Genomic DNA, 24,001 nt, shown 5'->3' on the forward strand with positions numbered 1-24,001 from the left:
GTCTTGGTGTTTGGATTTGGGAGAGGTAAGAAGGAAGGAGAAGACGGAGAATTCCAGTTTTCCGGCTGGGTGACTGGATGCATGGATGTGCGTGTCACTCTCCAGGAAAGTGATAAAGGTGGGGAGAGAGAGAGAGAGTGTGTGTGTGTGGGGGGTCGGGGGCAATTTCAACAGAGTGGGTTTGGGATCTGTTATGTCTGAATGGCCTGTGACAGTTCGTTGGAGATCTCCGCGGGAAAACGGACATACGGGTCTGGAGCGAGAAGCCTGGGCTGGCTGTATTGATTTTGGAGTTGATATCATAGTCATAAATACAGCTGCTCATGGAGAATGTACAGGGAGAAAACAGGACCAGGAGTGGAACTGTGTGAAGACAAGCATGCTTGACGGTGAAAGAATGAAACAGAAGCTGCAGAGAGAAGACAGTCTCTGAAGGTAAGTTCTGGAAGAGGCCGAAGGAAACAGAACTGAGGAGGAAGGACTGCCCGGGAAAGGGTGTGGCATAAGGCGTGTATAGACAGGACAGGTCAAAGCCATAAACTGCTGACCGGAGGCCAAGCTTGCATTTAAACAAGGTGACATCAAAATTAAGTACATACGTGCAGGGCAGAGTCTCCTGTTTCTTAGACTGAGGATGCTACAGTTACTTTGGCAACAACAGAGATTTGCTGCCAAATTTGTTTTGCTCCGGAAACCAGAGACCCATCACTGTCTATCAAACCACCATCACCACTCACACGTATCAATAGCTGTTCATTCTTTCCAAAGGTCTCTATCAGCACCTTCATGTGCTGAGCCTTTTGCTCCATCCTTGGATATAAAAGTGGATAAGATGCCACAGATCTACACACATGATAACATGGTGCAGAACGACAAACACCTTGTACCAACATCCATCTCCTGGATTTGGGACTTCCCTGGCAGTCTAATGGTTAGGACTCGGCACTTCCACTGCAGGGGGCGAGGGTTTGATCCCTGGCTGGGGAACTAGGATCCTGAATGCCGTGCAGTCAAAAAAAAAAAAAAAAAAAAATTCCTGGTTTTGATATTGTACCATAGTTATGTGAGACTGAACCAGTAGGGAAAACGGTGGAGGGTAAATATGGGTGATGTTTCTGTACTATTTTTGGTAACTTCTTGTGAATTTATAATTATTTCAAAACAAGTTCTTAAAACATGAGTAAGAAACAGACCCTGAGAATGGACTGGAGAACTCGAGGTATGGGAGGGGGCGGGGGGTGAAGGGGAAGCTGAGACGAAGCGAGAGAGTAGCACAGACATATATATACTACCAAGTGTAAAATAGTCAGTGGGAAGTTGTTGTATAACAAAGGGAGTCCAACTCGAGGATGGAAGATGCCTTAGAGGACTGGGGCGGGGAGGGTGGCGGGGACTCGAAGGGGGGGAGTCAAGGAAGGGAGGGAATACGGGGATATGTGTATAAAAACAGATGATTGAACCTGATGTACCCCCCCCAAAAAAATAAAATTAAATTTAAAAAAAAAAAAAAAAAAAAAAAAAAAAGAGACCCTGACATTAGAGCGGTCATCCAGTAGTGCAGAGAGTCTCAAAGATAAAAAAGCCGCGATGAAAAGTTCATGCTGTGGGAAGGACCACGTGGTAAGGGGGTGTCTCGTCTCCCTGGGGTACGCAGCTGGTGTGGAGTCCAGGACTGGGGGGCGGGGCGGTAGGGAGACCTGGGTTGATGGGTGCCTTCTGAGCAAGCGCTGCTCTTCCAGGGGCTCAGGATATGAGAGCCATGGCTTGGGTTTGCTTTTTGTTTTTGTCTTAGCTTTCATAGGCTCTCCCACGTGACCCAATAACTTGAGAGAGACGGATTCTCATTTTACAGGAGAGGGAAGTGGGACCTCTCCTGGCTTACACAGTAGCAGTTTGGAAATCACAGTTTAGGTTTCTCTGGTCCCAAAATCAAACCACTGGACTTAGGTGGATGCCCACGAGCCTGTTCTGTGTCTACCTGGTTCTTCTCCAGTTGCTTCCTCTGGTGGGTCTGAGCAGAGTGAATATATGTTAAGGCTGGGGTTGGGGAGCCAGGATGGGAAGGACCTGCTGGGTCCCTCATGCCTCGGCAAGATGCTGAAGTTAGTGCGGGTACCATCCCCGTGCAATGCTAGCAGCGCCTATGTGTCAAATACTCGGAAAAACAAATACACATCCTGAACCAAAAGGGGAGGAAACAGCAGTGGTGCTGGCCTGGGGTGGGGGAGGGGGCCACAGCAGCACATCCTACCTCTGGGGCGATGTAGTCAGGGGTCCCGCAGAAGGTGTTGGTCCTGGCGTCTCCTAACATGTTCTCCTTGCACATCCCAAAGTCCGCTATTTTGATGTGTCCGTCTTTGTCTAACAGGATGTTATCCAGCTTCAGGTCCCTGAAAAGCAAAGCAAATTCTCACTTCCATAAGACATGGTTTTGTTAACATGGAATTGCCACATAAGCGGTGGTCGCGTGTCCCATCGCAGCCTGAAGGGTCACGTGTGGGTGCTTTGCTGGCCTCCTCTCTCCTTTCAGCCCCGACCCTCCATCTACAACGTGGCTCCGGGGTCACTGCTGCTCCTCCTTGGTGTTTTCCTTCTTGATCAGCGTCTCTGCCCAGGACTTGACCTACAGCCCCTCGTGGGCCAGGTCAGCTTTCTCTGGGCCTGGCTCTGACCGAGTTCTCTATCTTCTGTATCGATACCTGGTCCATCTCTGGAGCTCTCTGCATGTTTCTCGTATGCATGGCCAAGCAGGAGACGAGATGGGGCTGCATAAAGATCACACGTTATCTCGCAAAGTAGCATCCTTCAATATTAAGAGGGCCTTCAAGGAACAAAGCCTGGATGTGAAGGACTAGCTGGTGATGAAATGTCATCAGGGGCCGGTGGTTGGTGGTATGTTTGGTGTAGGGAGGTATTTAATACGACTCAACACACACGCCCATCCACTTGCATGCAAGCTAGGGGTGTCGATAAAACCGACTTTTCGGGGAAATGACAGGTTGTTACTGATTCCCATTTCTGAATTACCAAGGAGTACCGCTAATATAACACGGACAAGACACAGACCTGAGGCTCTTGATCCCAGCACCTTTCCTGGGGGTGACAGAAAAGGAAGAAAGGCCTAAAAATATACTCGCATTATGCCATTTTCTAAGTATTTGTTTTTGTGGATAAATTATCCTGCACCTAATTCTAAGACCAATTAAGGAAAAGTGTTCCTAATACAGGTTAATTCTAGAACCAGAATCCATCTGATCCCAGAACACCATGCCAACAAATTCCTCTGTCCTTAGAGAACCAGTATCCTTGTAAGGCAGCCCATTTCATTTTTAGGGATATGTAATTGGTTACAAGATTTTTAAAAAATGAGCCGAACTGTGCCTCCCTGTGACTTTACCTGTTGGTCCAAGGATACTTTCTTTACCACATGTGATGCCCCAAATATCTAAAAAGTGACACCAGGCTTTCTCTTGTCTTTCCTTGACCAAGTTGAGGAACTTTATTCCCTACACAGCATGGTATTCAGACTCTCCAACATTCTGGCCCCTACCCTGCAAATATCTCGAATTTGTCAATTTTCTTAGAAGTGGTGCTCAGAATAGAACCGGTATCTTCCAGATACATAATCTCACAGGTGCAGGTGACGGTGGCATCCTTAGCTTCTGGCCTGGTCCTCTTGCCTCTGAGCTCCGTGGCCTAAGCTATGCACTAGCTATTTGAGAAGCTCCATCACAACAATGGTTAACATGGAACTCACTGTAAACTAAAACCTCCAGGTGTCCTTTTTTTTTTCCCCCTACACAAACTACCATTTTCCGTGATCCCGTACCTGCAAAATGGATTTTTTAAGAAGATAATCTGGGTATTACACTTGACATCAGTTTCTTTAAACTTTTATCAGTGCTATTTTACGAATTCTTGTTGGTTATATAACATCCAGCTTACTCTTCATCTGCCCATGAATTTCTCAGCTTTGTGAAAACTACTTTAAGTCCAGGATATGTGGTGGGTGGTGGCTACCACTGCCTTCCTTAATGAGCTAAGATGACTGGGGAGAGAGTAGGAAGAGCTATTCTGTTTGCCTTTTTCTGTACCTCCTCTATGAGAAGTTGCTCAGAATTTCCTTCTCAAAGATTCTACTCCCAAAGGGCCTGGCAAGTAGCTCTGTCTCCTCCACCCCAGTGGACTGGGGAAAAACTTGTTGGGCTTGCAACATGGCGGCACCAGTCTGTCTTGGTTGGGTGCCCGATGCTTAGGGCTGCTGTGGTGTGTCCTCTACCATGCCCTTGGAGGAACAGAAACCAGCTTGTAAAAGAAGGGACTGAAGTGGCTTGGCCAAGGGCAGAGACAGAGGCCACGTGAACCCAAAGAGAAACCCAGGTGATGAGATATGAGCCACTTTGGTTCTGATGGGCCTGCATCCTTGATTCTACTTTCTCAGGGAGGCTTAGCTTCTGCTTAAGCAAAAGTCTGAGTGGTTTTTATGTTGCTTGTAATCAGTAACCACATTCTAAAGTCCCATCACTCTGTTTTATCTCCCGTGTTAAACTCTCGGCTTCATGAGGGTGGAAATACATATCGCCTGTTACTTGCTGAACTGTGATGCACTGATGGGTGTAGCATGTGTTGATCATAAATATTCCATAAATACTGGGTTGGCCAAAGAATGTTTGCTGAATGAATTTGTCACCAGCCAGGGACTACCTCACCACCAGTGATGGTCAGCTGCAATTAAGTCCCGAGTAATGGTTCCCTTTTGTCGCTTTCTCACCTTCTGTGAGTAAATTAGCCAGAGAAAGTGAGCATGGGATGCAGTTCTGTTTTGGTGGGGTGATGCTACTAGCAGGTGTTCCCCACAGCTGACCTCTGGCATCTGGGCCGGCTTGCTAACCTCCAGCACCGATGCATCACCAATGGTTTCTGTCTGGCCAGGTGCATGGATACCTCCAGGATATGGGAATGTGTATCTTCATACACTCACAGCAGTATCGGTTCTGTTTTTCCCATCCTAACTCAGATGCTGTCACATTTTCATTATCAGGACGAAAGACTTCCAATACGTTGAAGTCGTCTCCTTAGGCAGGCCTTCTGCCTGTTGCTTCACCTTAATAAAATCCACTTTCATCGTGACTTAAGGATTATATTCCAGTGAGTCCAACTGTAGGTCACATTTAACACCTTGTGCTACAACTGCAGGTGCATTTCCTAATCCACACACTGTACTAAACTACCTTGGGTTTCCGCTACATGAAACACATCTGCAGCATTTATAGCCACACATGTATCTTCCTGGTGATCTGGCTGAAGGAGGGTTTTGGGGTCATCAGTAGGCAGCCAGATGTCCAGCTGCAGTACTGTGCACAGCTCACTAGGGTAATGAACCTAATATCTAATATTGGAATTTCTTCCACATGCATTTTATCATTTGATTCTCACAAGAGCCCTTTGATCTGGAATCACTGTTTTTATCTATATTTATCTAATGGAAACAAAGGCTCCTAGAAGTTATACAATCTGTCTCAGCTCACACAGTCACGGGGCTAGGATGCAAATCCAGGCTTTACCCTCTCTTACACACCCCTAAACCACGCTCACCTGGTCTTTTGCATTCAACTGGTCTTGCTAAGATACTCAGAGTCTATTGTGACTGCAAGGATACATTTTAGTCAATTCTAAAAATGAATGTTCTCTAGGCCTCAAGCTAGGAAAACAAGCTTCATGTCCAATTTTCAATCCACCCTCTAAAGTGGGGCTGGTGTGTTACAGGGTTGGGAGAGAGGAGTCATTGACGCTTTGAGAGATCTGAGTCAGAAGGGGAAAGGTCCAGAAGGCCTCCCATGCAGAGGCAGACACCCATACGGGGCAGGAAGGGATGAAGGCAGAGGAAGACTAGCTGGAAAAGGACGCAAAGGCCAGCGTGTTCACAGGTACCTCACAGGACACCAGGACCCAGAAAGGACCTTCAGGGTCCAGGTCACCTGGCGTGGCTCTGGGAAGCACGTGCCTGCCCAAGGGCTGCATATCAGGGCATCAGGTATAACCAAGAACTCAAGTGGAAGCCTTTCTTTCCATTGTGTTGTCAACATAACCAAAGCTTCTCCATTTGCAAGAGGCAGAGTGGGAACCAGAAGAACCAGCTTCCAAATCCAAGTTTCATCACTAAGCAGCTCAGCCAAGCCAAGTCTAACCCTTTACTGGCTCATCCGTAAAATGGGTACAATGATGCCAGCCTTGCTTATCCTGCAGGACTTGTGAGCCTCCCATGAGATCATCCACAGGAAAGCATTTGTAAGTGGTTTCAGATACGCGGGTTGGACCCAGTGTCATCGGTCAAAGATCATCTTAAGGCCCCTTTAAGTTCTAATATTTCTAAGACTTCAGATTCTAGAGTCTTCTTTTTCTTTTCTTTCTTTTTAAAAATATTTATTTATTTATTGGCTGCAGTGGGTCTTCATTGTTGCACATGGGCTTTCTCTAGTTGTGGCGAGTGGGGGCTACTCTTCGTTGCTGTGTGCAGGCTTCTCATTGCAGTGGCTTCTCTCGTTGCAGAGCACAGGCTCTAGACACGTGGGCTTCAGTAGTTGCAGCATGTGGGCTCAGCAGCTGTGGCACACGGGCTTCGTTCCTCCGTGGCATATGGGATCTTCCCGGTCCAGGGATCGAACCCGTGTCCCCAGCATTGGCAGGTGGATTCTTAACCACTGTGCTACCAGGGAAGCCCTAGATTCTTCTTTTTTCTATGTCTGCATATTTTCCAGCTCCTTGGTCTTACATTTGAGCCAAGCCAGGGCTGAGGTATTTTTTAAGATGCCACTGCTTTTACGATTCCTCCGGCAGACGGTCAGGGACGATGCTGCCACCTGTTCCTCTACGGCGCTCGGCCTCCGTTCTCTTGACAGCTGACAACAGCCTTGCCATAAAAGCTGGGCGCAATTTGTTTAACATCCCTCCACTAGACCTCCTCACCCCTATTGGTGCCTTTTCTGGAGTCCTTTCTTCTACTTATAAAGCCCCTCCCCCTTTAAAAAACTCCGCTTTTGGATAGGGACTTCCTGGTGGCATACCGTCACCCAATTCTGCGGATACCTTCATTTTTCTTCCCTTTGGCACTTTTCATCAGAATCTTATTCACTTGGACTTTTTAAGAGGCTGCTGTTTGTGTCTTTTCAATTACTTATATTTTACCTCCAAAAAACCAAAACCCAAAGTAGAGAGCCAGAAAGTGGCTCATTAGGTATCCAGAGGTTGGGATGTCTACAGCTTCTGTATCCACCACGATGCTTAACAAAGGCTGTGCAATCAGTGGATGGTGCGTCTACGTTACCAGCTGTAGTGGGTTTAATGGTCCCCCCCCCCCCCCCCCCGCCAAGATATTTATGTCCTAATCCCTGGAACCTTGTGAACGAGACCTTATTTGGAAAAAGGGTATTTGCAGATGTAAGTTAAGGATCTTGAAATTAGGTCATCTTGGATAATCTGAGTGGTCCCTAAATCCAATGTCAAGTGTCCTTATGCGAGACATACAGGGAAGAGATGGGGAGAAGAGGAGGCCGTGTGAAGACGGAGGCACAGACTGGAGTGATTCCCAAGCCCGGATCACCTGGGGCCACCAGAAGCTGGGAGAGGCCAGGATGGGTCCTCCTCTAGAGCCTGCAAAGGGAGCGTGGCCCTGCCGACACCTTGATTTTGGACCTCTGGACTCCAGAGCTGTGAGGGAATCAATGCTGTTGGCTCAAGCCATCAAGTTTGTGCTGATTTCTATGGCAACCCTTCAAAACTAATATGATAATCATAAGAGGTCAGAAAAAGGAAACTAATAGAATCCCCTTGCTAATTCAGTGGGCAATGAAAAGTTCAGCCCAGGAAAGTTACAATGGGCAGCTGGATAATTTCTCAAGGCCAATCTCAGTGTCAGTGCACCTGCCGGATGACCTTACCCAGTTTTAATTATTCCACGTTTTTCAAGGATTTCCTACAGCCTCAGTGAGTACACTGCTAAAGAAACCCAGGACTTTTTAAAAAAATTTTATTAGTGCACAAGAAGCCTTAGAAAACATGATTTCTCATAGACGGATGTAGTAAGAGCTATAGAATGGGTGCAGTTTGTGATATTAAAGACACTTATGGATGCTCCATAGTCTTTTTGTCCTGAGTGTCAGTAATTTACAAGATGAAATGACAGAAGCATTGTTTTGTGGATAGAGAGACTGTGCTGGGGCGTGTAGGGTTTGGTTGCATGAGATTCCTTTCAGCCCTAAGATCTTCTCTCCAATCTTCTAACTTTTCCTCCCTCTTTCCTATCCATCCATGCACCCATCCTACAGAATCTACCAAGTGCCTCATTACAGGTGTATCTTAGGGATACTGCAGGTATTACAGACAGAAAAAGAAAAACAAACCACGGAATCTGATCAGGATTTTCGATGTTCTGGTGAGTATTTCTCAATTTCCTGGAGATTTAAGAATGGTATAAAACAGATTTTTAACCTACTGTTTTGTAGATAGCACCCCCGCCCCTGCCAAGTACAAAAGTATACAAAAGTATATCCAAAGGATGCCAAAGAGACGGCCTAAGAAAATGGAGTTCCAAAACCTCCCCTAAGTCTTTAGTTCTGTGGCTCACTTGGCTGCACCCTCTGGAAATGGAGAGGTTTCCCTAAGTGGATTTTCAGCCTACTCTGTAAGCACCAAAGCCCAGTACTGGCCATCCCGGACAGAATGCTTCTGGGCTGTATTAGACACAGTTTGCCGTCTTCAGCAATCTGTGTGGACCATCACATAGCCTTTACTGATGACTCCGGTCAGTCCTGTGAGCATCTGCCACAGAAGAGCACTTGATCCCACTCTGCTGGGGCCCTGAGGTTGTCCTGCATCTTCCCTTTATGTCAGGTTCTCAGCTTCCCTTCCCACCATGGTCACTGTACCAGCCTCCAGCCAGCATCCTGTCTAGCTCCCCTCTCTCTCTTTTTTTAAAAAATATATCCCTAGCCCCCCAACCCAGTCTGCGGTGAGTTGGAAACTAGACAACTGAGCCTTTGAAGATGTGTATGTTAAATAAGTGTCAACTGTGCTCTGAGTAAGGAGGTTGAAGTACATTTGCTTTCATCCAAGAAGGATGTGAAATGATGGTGTACAATAGATTCTGGACAGACATCCGCTCAAGAAGAAGGTACACGTGGTATCCTGGGCAGGTGGACAAGATGTAGGCTCATTGGTTTCCACAGGTGTGTGTGTATTCAAGGAAGACCCCCACCCCGCCCCACCCAGAAGGAGGACATTCAATACGCAAATACAGGCAAGAACGAGAGATACAGAAGACGGAAGAAAGCAACACTAAGGTGCCAAAGAGAAAGTAACGAAAGGAAATGAGACAAAAAGAGGTGAGAGAGAGAACTACAGGGTCTGAATAAAGAACAAAATGGAATCAGAGCCTTACTGCTATCGAGACTGGAATTTCCTCCTTGGTGGTTAAAGCACCATGCGTGCGGTCACTCTGGGCAGGAAGCCCGGGTGTGGAACTTTCTGCCCCGAAAGCACACTGACCACTGCACATCACTCAGGCACACTGATGAAATCACCCAGGCCAGGAAATTCAGATGTCCCAGTGCTTGTTTCCCAAGAGTAAAACTCACCTGTAGACGATTCCTTTGGAATGAAGGAACTGCAGCCCGAGAATGATTTCGGCAGCGTAGAACCTGCGGGAAGGAAAGTCGAGGCTCAACAAGACTGTTTACTGGGAAAAAAGCTCCCCTCTTTATATAGCGAGTGCACAGCATTCTGCTAAAAGTACACACAGACTTTTGTTTAATCGCATCAAAAGGAAGATATTATCCATTCTACACATCCAGCTTCAGCGCTGAGAGAATGAAACAGAGCTGGAATATTTAGCCCTACCTGTATCTAGGGCTTATTCTTAGACTGTAAACTAAAATGCTCACATTTTTGTTTTTTTGCTGATAAAACATTCAAAAACATGAAGTGTAATAAAAGGGAAAATTATTTCCCTTTTATTATAAAATCTACTTGGACTCCTTAGACCTGTTTGCAGGTCATTCCACACAGACCTGACGTGTCCACATGTGAGAAGTGCAGCCTGAGAGGAGGAGGAACGCACACAGGCAGATCCCAGGGGCCTCGCAGGTTCGGTTCCAGCCCACCGCAATACAGCGAGTCACGTGAGTGCATATAAAACTCATGTTGACACTATACTGTAGTCTGTGAAGTATGCACTAGTATTATATCTAAAAAAAGTGCATATGTTAATTTTTTTTTTTTTAGTTATGGTGTCTATTTTTATTTTATTTTTTCAGATCTTTATTGGACTATAATTGCTTGACACTGTTGTGCCAGTTTCCGCTGTACAACAAAGTGACTCAGCTGTATTTATACATATATCCCCATGTGCCCTCCCTCCTGAGCCTCCCTATCCCACCCCTCTAGGTCATCACCAAGCATCGAGTTGATCTCCCTGTGTTAGGCAGCAGCTTCCCACTAGCCATCTATTTTACACTTGCTCGTGTGTATATGTCAATGCTACTCTCTCACTTTGTTCCAGCTTGGCCCCCCGCCCCCCTGCCCCATGTCCTCAAGTCTGTTCTCTACATCTGCATCTTTATTCTTCCCCTGCCACTGGGTTCATCACTATTTTTTTAGATTCCATATATATGCGTTAGCATACGGACATACCTTAATTAAAAACACTCGTTGTGAACTATACTTCAATTAAAAAAATTAAAAAATACAGCTAAAAGATGCTAACCGTCACCTGGCAACACAGAGTTGCCACAAACCTCCTTTTATAAAAAAACAAAGTATCTGCAAAGCACAAGTGAGGTGTAGTCAAACAGGGATGTTCCCGTATGAGAAGCTGGGAGGTGAGACCTCGCTCTCCACCTTCAAAGATGACAGACTCAAAGGAGGTCAGTTGACACCATCACTAGGAGGATTAAAGTTAGAGATAAGGGAGAACTTCCTGCAGGTGAGGTCTGCTGGATCTCGGAGAAGAATGCAGAAACCCCTTCCTGGGACACAGTGAGGACAGATGGATGGCTTGCGTCTGCCGTGGCTTTCATGCCTTACAGACCTGAGGGGGGATGGTGGATCACGAGAATCCTTTCTAGCAGAAAGATGCCCGATGATTTCTGTGCTGCAGAAATCTCATGCAGTCATCTCCGGGCACCTGGCTGGTGGTTCCTGGAGGCAACGAGATCAGTGGCGTGCTACCCACTGGACTTGACAAAACAGCCACTTCGGCCGGGGTTTCTGCAGGAGCTGGTGGAAAAGTCTGTCTCTCAATGCAGCTCGAGCTGAATCACCCCGAGTGTTCATTAGGGGTGAGTGACATTACTGAGCGTATAGCAAGGAAGGCTAGTGTGTACCCACACTTTCAAGCGGGGCCAGGGGCACGGTTTTCTTTTATGAATGTCTCAGTGGTTGGATGACTCAGGAAAGAGGGCTCGTGGGAGGAAGAGTGTGGGGATTCTGTGGGACTCAGCTGCAGTCCCCCCCCCCCCCCCCCAGTAAGCCCACTCTGCTTGACTTCGCCTGCGTCGAGGGTGGCTTGATGCCAAAGGAGGCAAACGTTTATTCTTGCGAGAGAGCAAATGTCTCTCCGTGTTTCCTACTTCTCCTGCTCCCAGAGCTTAACGCCTCATGCCTTCACACTGAGCTTCCCTTTAAAGGCCCCCATCCCATGACCCCCCTGCCCATCTGTGCGCCATGTGACGTCTATTCAGGGGGCAAATATTGCTTCTGGGTTCAGATGATTTAGACGCCTAATGCACTGGGGTGGTTCCTTAAGAAACCAAGTAGTTGATCTCGCAGCAGAGAAATGAAACAAAACCAACTTGAATGCAAGCTTCACAAGCTGGGAAAACAGTTGCCTCGCTGGATGTGTTTCTGGGGTCACCTGGCCCTGGGGTTTAGGCCCACTGAGTGAGAAACAGGAAGAGTGCCACGTGGGAAAGAGCACGGTGGGGGCACCAAGGACCCCAGTCCCCAACAAGACCAGCAGGGACCCCCCCACCCTACAAAGGGTTCTTACGTTGCTCTGCAAAGGTCGAACTTGTGACAGCTCTGGATGTGGTACATTAAGTCTCCTCCGTTGAGGTACTCCATCACAAAAAAGAGGTTTTCCTGCAGAAAGACACAACAACCCCTCTGTGAGCTGCTTTAAAGTAACAAAATAAGGATTACCTTGTAAATGGGTCTCATTATTTCAGAGGAACCAATGCTGTCTTTCGAAATCCCTTATAAAAAGGCTGGCAAGATAATTCAGCTGATCAGCATTTCCGAACCCCAAGAAGCCTGGGGGATCCAGAAGGAGTGTGTGTGATGTCTTCTAGGATGCCTGGATGCTAGGATGCAGCAGATGGGGTTGCAGCACGAGGGAGGGTCCAGCCGGACTTGCCCACCCGACAGGGGGATGGTCTTGGGCACTTTAATGGGTGCCGGCTGTATACCTACTGAAATTGACAGTGTGTAGGATGGTCAAGAGGTCAAGTCGGGGGCTCTGACTCCAGGGACAGGGCTTGAAAGCGTTCACTCATTTAAGTAAGTCGTTCTGAACGTATCCTCTGGGCATGGCCAGAGTGGGAGTGGGCAAGCTCACGCCAGCCTCGTCCATCCAAGACGGAGACACAGCCCTGCCTGCAGGGAGCTCACACTCCTCTCCAGTCCTGGCTTCACCTGCCGCGTGTCAGAGCTTAGGAGTCAGCGCGCTGCTCCTAGCAGGACGCCGTGCCTGTTGTTGGGGCCGTTGCCCGCGCATGGCAGCTATTGAAAGCAAGCCTGAGGGGTCTTCGCGGCGAGGTCAAAGCCTCAGAGGTGGCTGATTCCAGGGAGCCTGAGCTCCTCCAGTGTGAGACAAGGCCTCCCCAGTGTGTATGCTGATGATCCCAGGAGCACCCTGATTTTGAGAACCCGTGTGAACCACAGAATTAGTAACCCGCTCAGTGTGGAGACAGCGGTGCGTCTGTGTGTGAATCAGTGCCTGGAAACCTCACCTGGGCGACTGTGTGACAGAATTAACCTTTAAGTTTTGAGGCCCTGGGGCATATGTGGTGCTGTGGAAACCGTTCTGGTCTGACGCTGACACACACGCTGCCTGGGTCCTGAGGCTGCGTCTGCACAGAACCGGCAAAGCACACGGGGTGGCAACGCGCTCAATAATTCGGGGAAAGGTAAACGTCCTGCCTTTTCCAAAGCTGACCTCAGATCTTGGTTTCTGTGCCCCGCGTCCTTACTTGGGGCCCACCCTTTCCCTTGGGGATGAGCCCAGATCCTCTGCTGACACAAATCCTAACTCAACACTGATATTTTGGACATGGTTTGAGACGCACCTCTTGCCCCGCGTGCACACGGCTGCTTCCTCACTAGCACCCCTTCCCACTAGCTCTTGTTCCCATAAGTACCGTGTGAACATCTTCTCATCTTCACCTCCGTATCCAAAACTAGGATGGTGGCATCTCAAGTACTCAGGAGAACGAGAGCTAGACCAGCTTAAAGTAAGAGCGTTCATCATAGAGCTCAGATGGAAGGTTCCTTCAAAGCGTTACGATGGTTACAAATTCCGATAAAGGTTACTGTTTTGGAATTTACAAATTGTCTGTTTGGACTTGGAGAAGGTGGGGGGAAGGTGACTGGAGGCAAAAGGTCGACTCTGACTTCTACACGTCCCCGGGACAGCGGTCCCACAGTTCTCACGTCTGAATCAGACTTCGCACCCAGTGGTGAGGGTTGGGGGCTGAATTTGTGCAGTGGTTGGGAATATAAGGAGTCACGGGGTGTGGTCAGCATTTACTACCACGGCCATCCTGAGGAGGCCACACTGTCATAGGGATTGTTGACGAAACAGTAGTGGAGGTTTATAGCCTGTCAGATGCCACACTTAATTCTACTGAAAGGTTTTACGGCTCCACAATAAATCTTTCAAATCTGGTCTAGTTCTCATCTTTATATTAAGCTGGGGCACTGAAAAAAGTCCTTTGATTGTCTTTGGTTATTTATGACGGTATTTTGCTTTGGTTTAAGCCTTTGGTTTGGGCAAACAGCAGCTAAAACGTGGGCTCCTTAAAGGGGGTGAGGGCAGTCCATGCCTGGAAGTCCAGTGTGGGTGGGCAGAATGGGGAGGTCTGCTATCCCTCTAGAGGATGCTGTTCTGAGGATCTCCGCCCTCTTCTAGAAGGTTCTGACAGCCGTTTGGAAGCCTTGAGAATCCATTCGTCCGGGGAACTGCTGGGCCCCCCTGGGCCCAGGGAGAGGCTCTGTGGTGAAATGAGCATAAATGTCTGCACACACAGGCCATGCAGTCCTGGGGTGTGGGTTTTGAGGGCCACATTGGGAAGCAGGGCTAAACCTCTGAAAAGCTGGATCCCAAGTCCCTTCATAAAAAGTAAACACAACTCTAACAGACTCAAAATTTCATAAATGGCTGGGGAAGGAGTGCTCAGAGCCAAAGGAACCCTGCAGGGGTTCAGCAAGGGTATCTGAAAGAAAAGCCTGCCAGCTAGAGAAACTCTGGACTGGGTCAGGAAGAACCAAACCCAGAAGGACGGGACTCAAGGCAACTGTTAGGACCACGGGCTTTGCTCTCACTCAGACCTGAGTTCCGGTTTCCTCTACTCGGGACCTTAGTGACTTAACCTCTCCCGAGCCTCACAGTCTTCACTTGCAAAACAGAAGGAATAACACTGCTGCTTCACAGGGTTGTCCTGAGTAGTAACTGAGGTGAGCTATGGAGAAAGCTAGCTCAGCGCTGGCACTCACCCTGCACTTCAGAACTGGGAGCTGTTGTCATCGTAAACCATTGAAAAGCCAGTCAAAAGAACAGATCACAAGAACTAAATAAATGGAGAGAAAGTCCACGTTCATAAATAGGAAGACAATATTGCCAAGATGTCAGTGCTTCCGAACGTGACCTACAGATCCTCTACGATCCCAATCAAAATCCCACGGAGTCACTGGGCGGGTATCGACAAACTGACTCTAAAGTTTGCATGGAGGAGAAGCAAAAGATCCAGGGTGGCCAACAAAGTGTTGAAGAAGAACAAAATTGGAGGACTGACCTTTCCCGACTTCGAGACTTAAGTATAAAACGACGGCAATCAAGATGGTGGTATTGGTGAAAGGACAGACCAATGGATCAATGGAACAGAAAAGCCCAGAAATAGACCCACATAAATACAGTCAACTGATCTTTGACAAATGAGCAAATGCACTACAATGGAGCAAAGACAGTCTCTTCAAGAAATGGTGCTGGACGTCACTATATATTCCCGTATTTCCACATTTCTTAATTTTCATCTGCACAATGTCAGAAAAACACCCAGCTGATATGTCACAGAGAAAGGAACTGCACAGTTCTGTGGATCTTGAAACAAGGAGGAAAACAGGGAGTTAGATCTCCTCCAGGGAGGTAAATCTCCTCCAGTGCTGTCTTTCCGTTCTGATCAGAGTTGGGAAAAAAGGCAAAGCAGGCAAGGCGAAGGGAAGGTGGGCTTGTGACCGGTGTCACTCCAGCGAAGACCCCCCTCTTCTCCATGCTGGTGACACATTAACTGATGCGAATGAGTCTTCCGAGCGGAATGAGAGGTAAAGTAGTGATGCTGTGTGTGTGTGGTGGGGCGGGATGCTCCCAAACTTCCCTGGACTTAGAATTCGTCAGCAGCCCCCGGCACAGCATCTGGGAGAGGAAATTCTCCCCTGTGCATCCCTAACTAGCTGTGTGGTCAGGTGAGTCGCACCATCCCTGGGCCTCAGTCTCAACGTCTGAAAAATGAGAAGTATTGGTGAGACCCTTTGACCAAATTCCTCTTTACTAGCCTAAATAAAGACGCCCTGATTTTCACTTTAATTTCTTTTCCTTTTTCTTGGAGAAAAATATGAAATTCACAAACTGTGGTTATTGAGCACATGACAAAACCTACGTAATGCTTCCCACATGATAAAGTACATGCTGGTAAGAGGATGTTATACTTGCAAAATTCTTAAATCTTTGTCCAAAGACAATGCATATTTGAAAGGCACAGAGATGAGCCTTCTCTTGTAACTTTCTCCAAGGAGGTCAGCATTATGGCTTGGGTTCCTTATGACCTACCATGATATGCCCCAAAGAAGGTCACAAAATAGAGGTCAGAGGGCTTCTTCCTATTTAATTAGTCTCCTGGTTGTGCTAATAGAGCTTGGCTACTGGTTGGGGGCAAATACCTCTCTGTGTCATGGTCCTGGCTCGTTTAATGTCTAAGTTAATCCTGCGATGCACTGAGTGCTGAAAAGCAGAATGCTCAGGACAGAATGAGTTAGCACTGTTTTATAGACAAGAGTGGCCATTGAATCACTTTTTGATTTGTCTTTGTATTTTGTTTCTTTTTTTTTTGGCTGCATTGGGTCTTTGTTGCTGTGCACAGGCTTTCTCTAGTTGCGGTGAACAGCAGCTTCTCTTGTTGCAGAGCATGGGCTCTAGGTGTTCGGGCTTCAGTAGTTGCAGCATGAGGGCTCAGTAGTTGTGGCGCACGGGCTTAGTTGCTCCGCGGCACGTGGGATCTTCCTGGACCAGGGCTCGAACCCATGTCCTCTGTATTGGCAGGCACACTCTTAACCACTGCGCCACCAGGGAAGTCCCTGTATTTTGTTTCTGAATCATGTTTTGTTCTCTTAGAAAGAACTCAAGCACCCCTGCTCAGAGATGAGTCTGTATTATTTCCAATTTCAGAAAAGAGTCCAAACAAAGGATTAGAACTCAATAACCTCTAGGATTCACGCCATGCACTCCCCTCCCCCCTCAATCTAAGCAGTATTTGGCGAATTTTTCCCTTTGCCTACTTAGGCGGCAAAAACATAGCATTTTGTCAAGTAGCTCCATGAAAAGTGAATTTTATGAGAGGAAGGTTGCCTCAGGGTGTTCCCTCCAACGGGGAAATGGCTAAGGTTCTTATGAATGAAACCATAAAACACTGAGCATATTTCCGCCCTGTTCGGGATGTCAGTTTTAGTTGGGCTCTGACGGTACAATGATTATGGCCCCTGGAAGAAGTGATTCATTGAATAACACTGAAGAACCTCCCACTAATAAAGCATTTGATACATCATCCAATAATATTTATTTCTCTCTCACCTCTCCAGCGTGCAATATACCTATGGCAGATGTGCCGTTCTTGATCCCAACTCCATAAATACGGGCGAGTCAGAGTTAGTTATTGCTTTGCTTGATAATCAATGCTGATATTCTGTAGATAGATGGGTATTCAAAGCTCTGTGGCTCTCTTTTTTTTTTTCTTTAAAAAAGGTACTTATTCTTGCAAGTCATTTAAATATACATACTGAGTACTTTCAAAAATTTGAATTAGCAGAAGATTCTGAGTGTGTACAGAGTACTGTATTTTCCAAAGCAATGTCTAGAAATATCTTTCATCACTTGGCTGACAGAACGGTATAGTCTATTCTCCTATGTGCTTAGAAAAACATGAGAGACCACTTTAGGGGGCCTCTAACATCTAAATTCCTTTGTATCCACTTTCTTTGTAAAAATCTCTGTATAAAATTTAGCTGTGAAAGCAATTTATGTTGGTAAAAAGGAAGGCAGGTAAAAGTTATATACAGGAATAGAAATAGATACTTTGCTAATCTAAGGGCTGGGGGAAAAAAATCATCTTTCAGATGACAGATGTGTACTAATCTCAGTGGTTTTCAAGGCCAAATCCTTTAAATCATTACGGTCCAAGTTCAACCAAGATGCTGCCTTCGAGTATCTACCTTTGTGGACCCCACCCTTGTTACCAGCACTATAGATGCCCGAGTCTGGACTAACGTCAGAGTGGAGGTGAGTCCCCTTCAGACTGCCGACTACCTCCGTGGAGCTTTACACCTTTACTTCTGCTTATAGTCCCTGAAAAGCAAGGGTTTCGTTTGGGATTGCAAACGGTGAGAACTGCTTTCTTGACATTCACAGCTGTGTGGTGGGGAGGCTTCCTGTGTAGAGAAAGAGCACAGAGCCGGGGGCCGGGCTGCCCAAGCCAGCAGCTTACAGAACCAGCCAGCACCCCATGAGGGGACGGAGCTTGCATCTGGGTAGCACACCTGCAGGGCACCTGGACACAGGCTCACCCAAACCCCCTGCCGAGACAGACAGACAGACAGACAGACAGACAGACAGACAGACAGACAGACACACACACACACACACACACACACCCCCTCATGTGGCCAGGCTGACACTTAATGTCTTAGGTATGCTTGTAATTTAGAGGGCTGGAGCCACTCTGAACCTGGAGTACTTGATCTATTCCTTACTTGTTTACTGAGCTATAAGCTAAAACATCCTAGAAAACAGGTTTATTTCCTTTTTCATACAGAATGCGCCGTCAAAAAAAAAAAAAAAAAACCAAGGCGATAATCACATATGTACGTTTGACATCTAAATGTCAAGTGTGTATGTGTGTGAGGGAGGGTGGGAGGGAAAGCTCTGCAGACCAGCAACCTCATTCATTACGGCCTGTTTGTATTTTGACTGTAAGTTCTAAGTAGTAAAACTCACTGCCTTCGATAGATTCATCGGTGTGTGTTGGAAATAATGCGCCTGAGTTTCTAGAGGTTTGTACCTGCACCAGGAACTTGGGCTCAGTTGGAATTTTCTGGCTGAAATGTCCCCTGGGGTCATCTTGCATTGACTAGCAAATTATTTTCTTCTGTAACAGAAGTACCAACAGGCATCCATTTCATGAATTTTAATATTGTTTCCCCTGATATGATTGGGTCTCTCCTACGAGGCAATAGAGCAGTTAGGCTGATGGACTTTGCTGTTAAACTGCTGGAGGGTGAATCCTGGCTCGCCTGCCTGACAGCTGTTTGACCTTTGGTGCCTTTGACCCATGTAGAGGCCACCTCAATTTCCTTGTCTGTAAAATGGGGATAATACTAGTCTCTACTTCAGAAGGTTGCTATGAAGATTAGGTGAGCTAAAATATGTAACATGCCTAGAACACAGACTGACACACAGTAATGCTTTATAAACATCAGCTGTGATTATATTTATGACTGTAGTTATTGTATACAATATACACACAATGCATGTTGAGAAATACATATTCTCAAGCACAGAAAGGTCCCTGGAACAGACTGAGTTTTAACATAAAAGGCAAGTTTTAAGGAATATAGTTGTGGTATGAAAATGACTGTACTCTGCTGAAGATTTTGAAGTTACTAAATTATCACTGCTACAAAGAGAAAAAAGATACGCAAGAAAGATGAAATACTCAAAAATCCTACCTCTGGGTGCCTTTGAATGATATAACTAGAAACGACTCTCTTCTTCTTATAATGCTTTTGTGTATTTTCCAATTTTTAAAGTATGTTTTGGTGTAATTACTTTTATAATTAGGGAAAATATTAATGCATTTTCCTTAAGAATTGATAAGTGAGTTTTCTAGCACCTGATGTTTGTATGGTGTAGATGCTCAATATTTGCCATGGGAGTTTGCTATCTGGCATGGAAATCTCGATTCATGTGAAGTAATGTCTGATGTGAAGTAAGATGCTATCTTTTTTAGCTCGCCTAAGTTGAAACTGGCAGTCTCAAGCATTATGAAGATAGAATGACAAGGTACGGGGGAGTAATCTGATAAATACTTTTCACATTGCTTTTAATCAAAATAATACAAATGGAGTAATTCTTTTAAAAAAGAATCAATAACAAAAAGATCTAAAAACAGAAGCATCATTAAAGTAAAATTTCATATTTACAATATGAAAGATGATTAAATACAAGATTAAAGTGATAGATTTAACAGAATGAGTGGCGTCATTCTCACAGGGCTGTGTTTGCATGTGCAAGTGTCCTTTGGAGGAATTGAAAGCTGTCGAAATACATCAGTATTTAAAATGTGAGATCATTCTTTACAAGGGTATTTTATGAATGAATATTCTAGAATTAGTAAAGGGGAAATGGAAAGAGGATTTGATTATTCTAATATGATCTAGCCTCTACCCTTTCTCCTTAGAATGATTACATTTGCTTTTAATAAGAGAATGAAAATAAAGAACATGGAAAATTAATCACGATGACTATTCAATATGGCTGAACAATAAAGGAACTGTTGCCAAATGTGCATACATTATTGGATGCGTGAGAACCTTATAGCGTTAGAGATGTTATGATTTTATCAAGCCTATAACAATTGATTTTGAAAATATATGGGGACATTAGCAAATAGCACACACATGAGGTTAGGAATATAGAGTCCCTCTCCAGAAAAAAATAAGAAAAGGAGGAAAAGAATAATTACGGAAATTTTTTTTTAGATTTTTTCCCCCCAAGGGTAGTAAATTAATAATAAATTAATAAATCTTCTCTTGTATAAGTAATAAATTTTATATAAGAGATTTGCATATCTGAAGAAATAAAATTAGAATAAAAATATTTATTAAAAATATCCAAGTATACTAGTATCCTTCTCAGGGTATCCTCTGTTAAGCATATGTAATAAAGCTGTAACGTCCAAGATGAGAGTTTCCATAACATTGTGGAAACTGGACAGTAGACTTCAACTCAACCTGGGGGCACATCCTATTATAGCCAGTGGAAAGTGCGGGAAGGTGCACCCTGAAGGATGAAGGGGAGCTGGTCCGTATCTAAAATTAAAGGAAACAATCCATATCACGTATTGAGCCCTGTGCCGGACATAGAGTAAGAACTCCATACATAGCAACCTTTATTATGTATATTGTTATTTGTTAGAACAAGTTAAGTATGTTCTATATTCCAATATGTTCTCTATATCTTGAGAAATATACCTTCATAATGACCAGGAAGGTATGTGATGAATTATGAATTCTTCCAAACCTTGCACCAGTTAAGTGGCCACATGGGGAAAGCACCCTACCCCCTCCAGCTCCTAGCCTCCCCAACAGGGAGATGCACATGTTTTGAGCTATTTGGGTATGGAATTCTGGGGTCCTAGAGATGAGATGGGAGTGGAGGATGAGGGGCCATGGTCCCTTGCTCCATGGGGAGATGCTTGGTTCTAAGGTTGAGGACATGCAGTGGATAATTCTCCAATGAGTTGGATTTGGTGTTTAGGTACCTTGAAATCTCAGCTTTACTAACAGTTTTGGATTGACAGTATGATCTAGAAAAGAGACTAAATTGTGATCAGCTGGGCTGATCACCGTTGGATCTCAATTTTCTTAGCTGCAGAATGAGGTATCTAATGTGATAACCTCTACAACTCCTTCCTACCCTTAAAAATTTCATATAGTCTGTCATTACAAGAGAAAACAATGAGTATAACAGATCAAATTAGTAGCTATAAGCAACCAAGATGTCCCTCAATAGGCGAGGGATAAACTGTGGTACATCCAGACAACAGAATACTATTCAGTAATAAAAAAATGAACTATTAAGCCATGAAAAGACATGGAGAAATTCTAAACACATGTTGCGTAGTGAAAAAGAAGCCAAAGAGAAGGCTGTACACTGTGTGATTTTTTTAACTATATGACATGGAAAAGGCAAAACTATGGAGACAGGAAAAAAGCAGTGGTTGCCAGGGGCTGGGGGGTTGCGGGTGGGAGGCGTGAACAGGTAGAGCACAGAGGATGCTGCAATGATCAATGCATGTCATACATTTGTCAAAGCCCATAGAATGTTCAATACAAAACCCCTACTATAAACTATGGACTTTGGGTGGTGATAATGCAGAAATATATGACGCATCGGTTATAACAAACATACTAGAATAAAGCAAGATGTTTTAGGGAATGAGGATTCCCTGGAGGTCCAGTAGTTAGGACTCCAGGCTCTTACCAGGGTTCAACCCCTGGTCAGGGAACTAGGATCCCACAAGCTGCATGGCATGGCCAAAAATAAAGTGTTAAAAGTAGGGGAATGTGTGAGGTGTGGAGAGAGGAAGGGGGTGTATGGGAAGTCTCTGTACTTTCCACCCAGTTCTTCTGTGAACCTAAATCTGCTCTAAAAATATAGTCTATTAATCAGAGAAAAAAAAACTAGTAGCTATAGACTAGCTACTGCATTAAAAGTCATGCAAATGTACAAGACTAAAAGAAAAACCTTCTTTAGATTCTTCCTCATGTGGAGTTCATAAAAATATTAATGAAATAATGGCTGAAGAAGGTGGAGCCTATGAAGTTCCACTAAATTCTCATGTTTATTCACCCTATCAAGGTAGAAATTACACAAAGAAGGCAGCACTGCAGATTCTATTTAAAATCTGAAAAATATGACTTCTAAAAGCATAGCTTTACGTTGGTTGATAGTGTCCACTTAAAATACTTGTAATTGCTTTTCTAGAAATAGTTTTTTTTTCATAGTTTCTTGGAGAATTACTGTTTATTTCCTTTAACCCATTAAACACCTAGGATTTAAGAGTTCATCCACATTCTGGAAAAATACAAATCATTATCAAATGCTGATAGACGTTGCCCAGTAAGTTTTATTTCATCTTATTTCTTTGTGTGGAAGACTGTTTTCACTTTGCCAGTGTTCCGGCCCTGGGAAATTCCCATCATACACTGTCTCTCCAAACTCTGGCCCTTAGATGGTCACTTGCAATTCGTGCTTCTGTGTCTTACTCAGCCTCTACCGGAGCCCCCACTGCTGACGCGCCAAGCCCTTGCTTCTGTCTCCACGTTCCTGGTATCGTTCCTGTCCCTCTGATTTCCAGCCTGGGGATGCTTCCTACTTTATTGCGGTGATCACCACCACGGTGAGCCCTCCTGGATTTCCTCTTCTTGGTTTCTCTCTCCGGCCCCCTCCCCACACATCCTGTCTCAGAAGTGACCCCTTTCCTTGTGAGAGTTTGCTGTACCTTTTATCCTAACCCCTTCCTCTTCCAGAATCTTCCTCCACAAATCCCTCCCTTTCTTTAGCATACTCCATTACGCGTACCCCTTGGACCCTGTGATAATAGCAAGCTTCTATCTTCTGAATCACACTTCCTGAAAGACTGCCACGTGACCGCCGAATCCACCCACCTGCCACCCACCCCTTAAGTCTCTGCAGCCTCACATATGTCCTCAGCTTCCCAGGAGGATGCTCCCTTCCGTTCCCCCAAAAGACAGTCAACAGGTGGGCTCCTCACCATCCCGCCTGCACGGTCTCCTCTTTCCTGACACCCTTCCCTCTCCTGGCTTCCGCAATCCTGCTCCCTGATCTTCCCCTCACCTCCCTGAGGGATCTGCACTGTCACTTTCTTTCCTTCCTCCTCCTCCTTACAAGGGGGCTTCGCTTTGGTTTGGTCCCTGCACCTCTTCTGCGGGTTTATCCCCACGTTCACATATTCCCACAGTTTCAACCACCGCCTGTTTGCCGAGTCCTGCATTTATCCCTTCCTTGAGGTGTGTGCGGCGCCCCCTCAAACGCATGTAGTCTTTGGTTGAGTAGGGGGACGCCCCTCCAAGAAATGATCGCTGGGAATGATATGGCTGCCATTTGCTACTGATCATGTATTCTAAGACTGGCAGCTGAGAGAGACACATAAGTGACCTAAGTTTTAATATGGAGACATGAGGGGCAGATAAGAATGATTTTGAGGTCAAGGTAGAGAGTCCACAAGGCTGCAACGGGCGCAAGATCACGGGAACCTGGGGTGCGGGGGAGATGATGGACTTGACGGGCACAGAGAGGTGGAAGAGTGGACGCCAAGGGTGGACGTCCTCTCCTCTGCAGTGCTGTCAGGACCAGGACCGCCTTTCTGCTCCCGGAGAATGCTGGCAGCCACGCCACAGTCAGCCTGTGTAATTTACCAGAAGACCACTTCCTTTTCTTTTGTCTTCCCCTACAGCGCCTCCCACCCCCCACCCCAAGAGCATTACCTAGAATTCTGTGGGAAAATTCAAAAGAGAGAAAACACACTTCTCAGTATCAAGGGAAAGTACTATTTAAATGGAGAAACCAAATAAATGCATCTGAAAGCAGGCACAGAAAGGGACAACCCACAGGAACAAAACCACCTTTCTGGGTCTTGTCAGCTGAGAAACCTGAGGAGGT

At 45.8% G+C, this 24,001-nt stretch overlaps 1 protein-coding gene across 1 annotated transcript in view; it reads right to left on the reverse strand.

Moving 5' to 3' along the window:
• Positions 1-24,001, reverse strand: part of PRKCQ (protein kinase C theta) — a 131,901-nt gene that overhangs the window by 17,652 nt on the left and 90,248 nt on the right. The window contains exons 13-15 of the mRNA XM_057732048.1: positions 12,044-12,135; positions 9,633-9,695; positions 2,252-2,390 (exon numbers count right to left, since the gene is read on the reverse strand). Coding sequence (XP_057588031.1) covers positions 2,252-2,390; positions 9,633-9,695; positions 12,044-12,135 — 294 coding nt within the window. The remainder of the gene's footprint in view (positions 1-2,251; positions 2,391-9,632; positions 9,696-12,043; positions 12,136-24,001) is intronic.

Source organism: Hippopotamus amphibius, chromosome 4 (genome assembly GCF_030028045.1).
Source record: "Hippopotamus amphibius kiboko isolate mHipAmp2 chromosome 4, mHipAmp2.hap2, whole genome shotgun sequence".
Taxonomy (NCBI): domain Eukaryota; kingdom Metazoa; phylum Chordata; class Mammalia; order Artiodactyla; family Hippopotamidae; genus Hippopotamus; species Hippopotamus amphibius.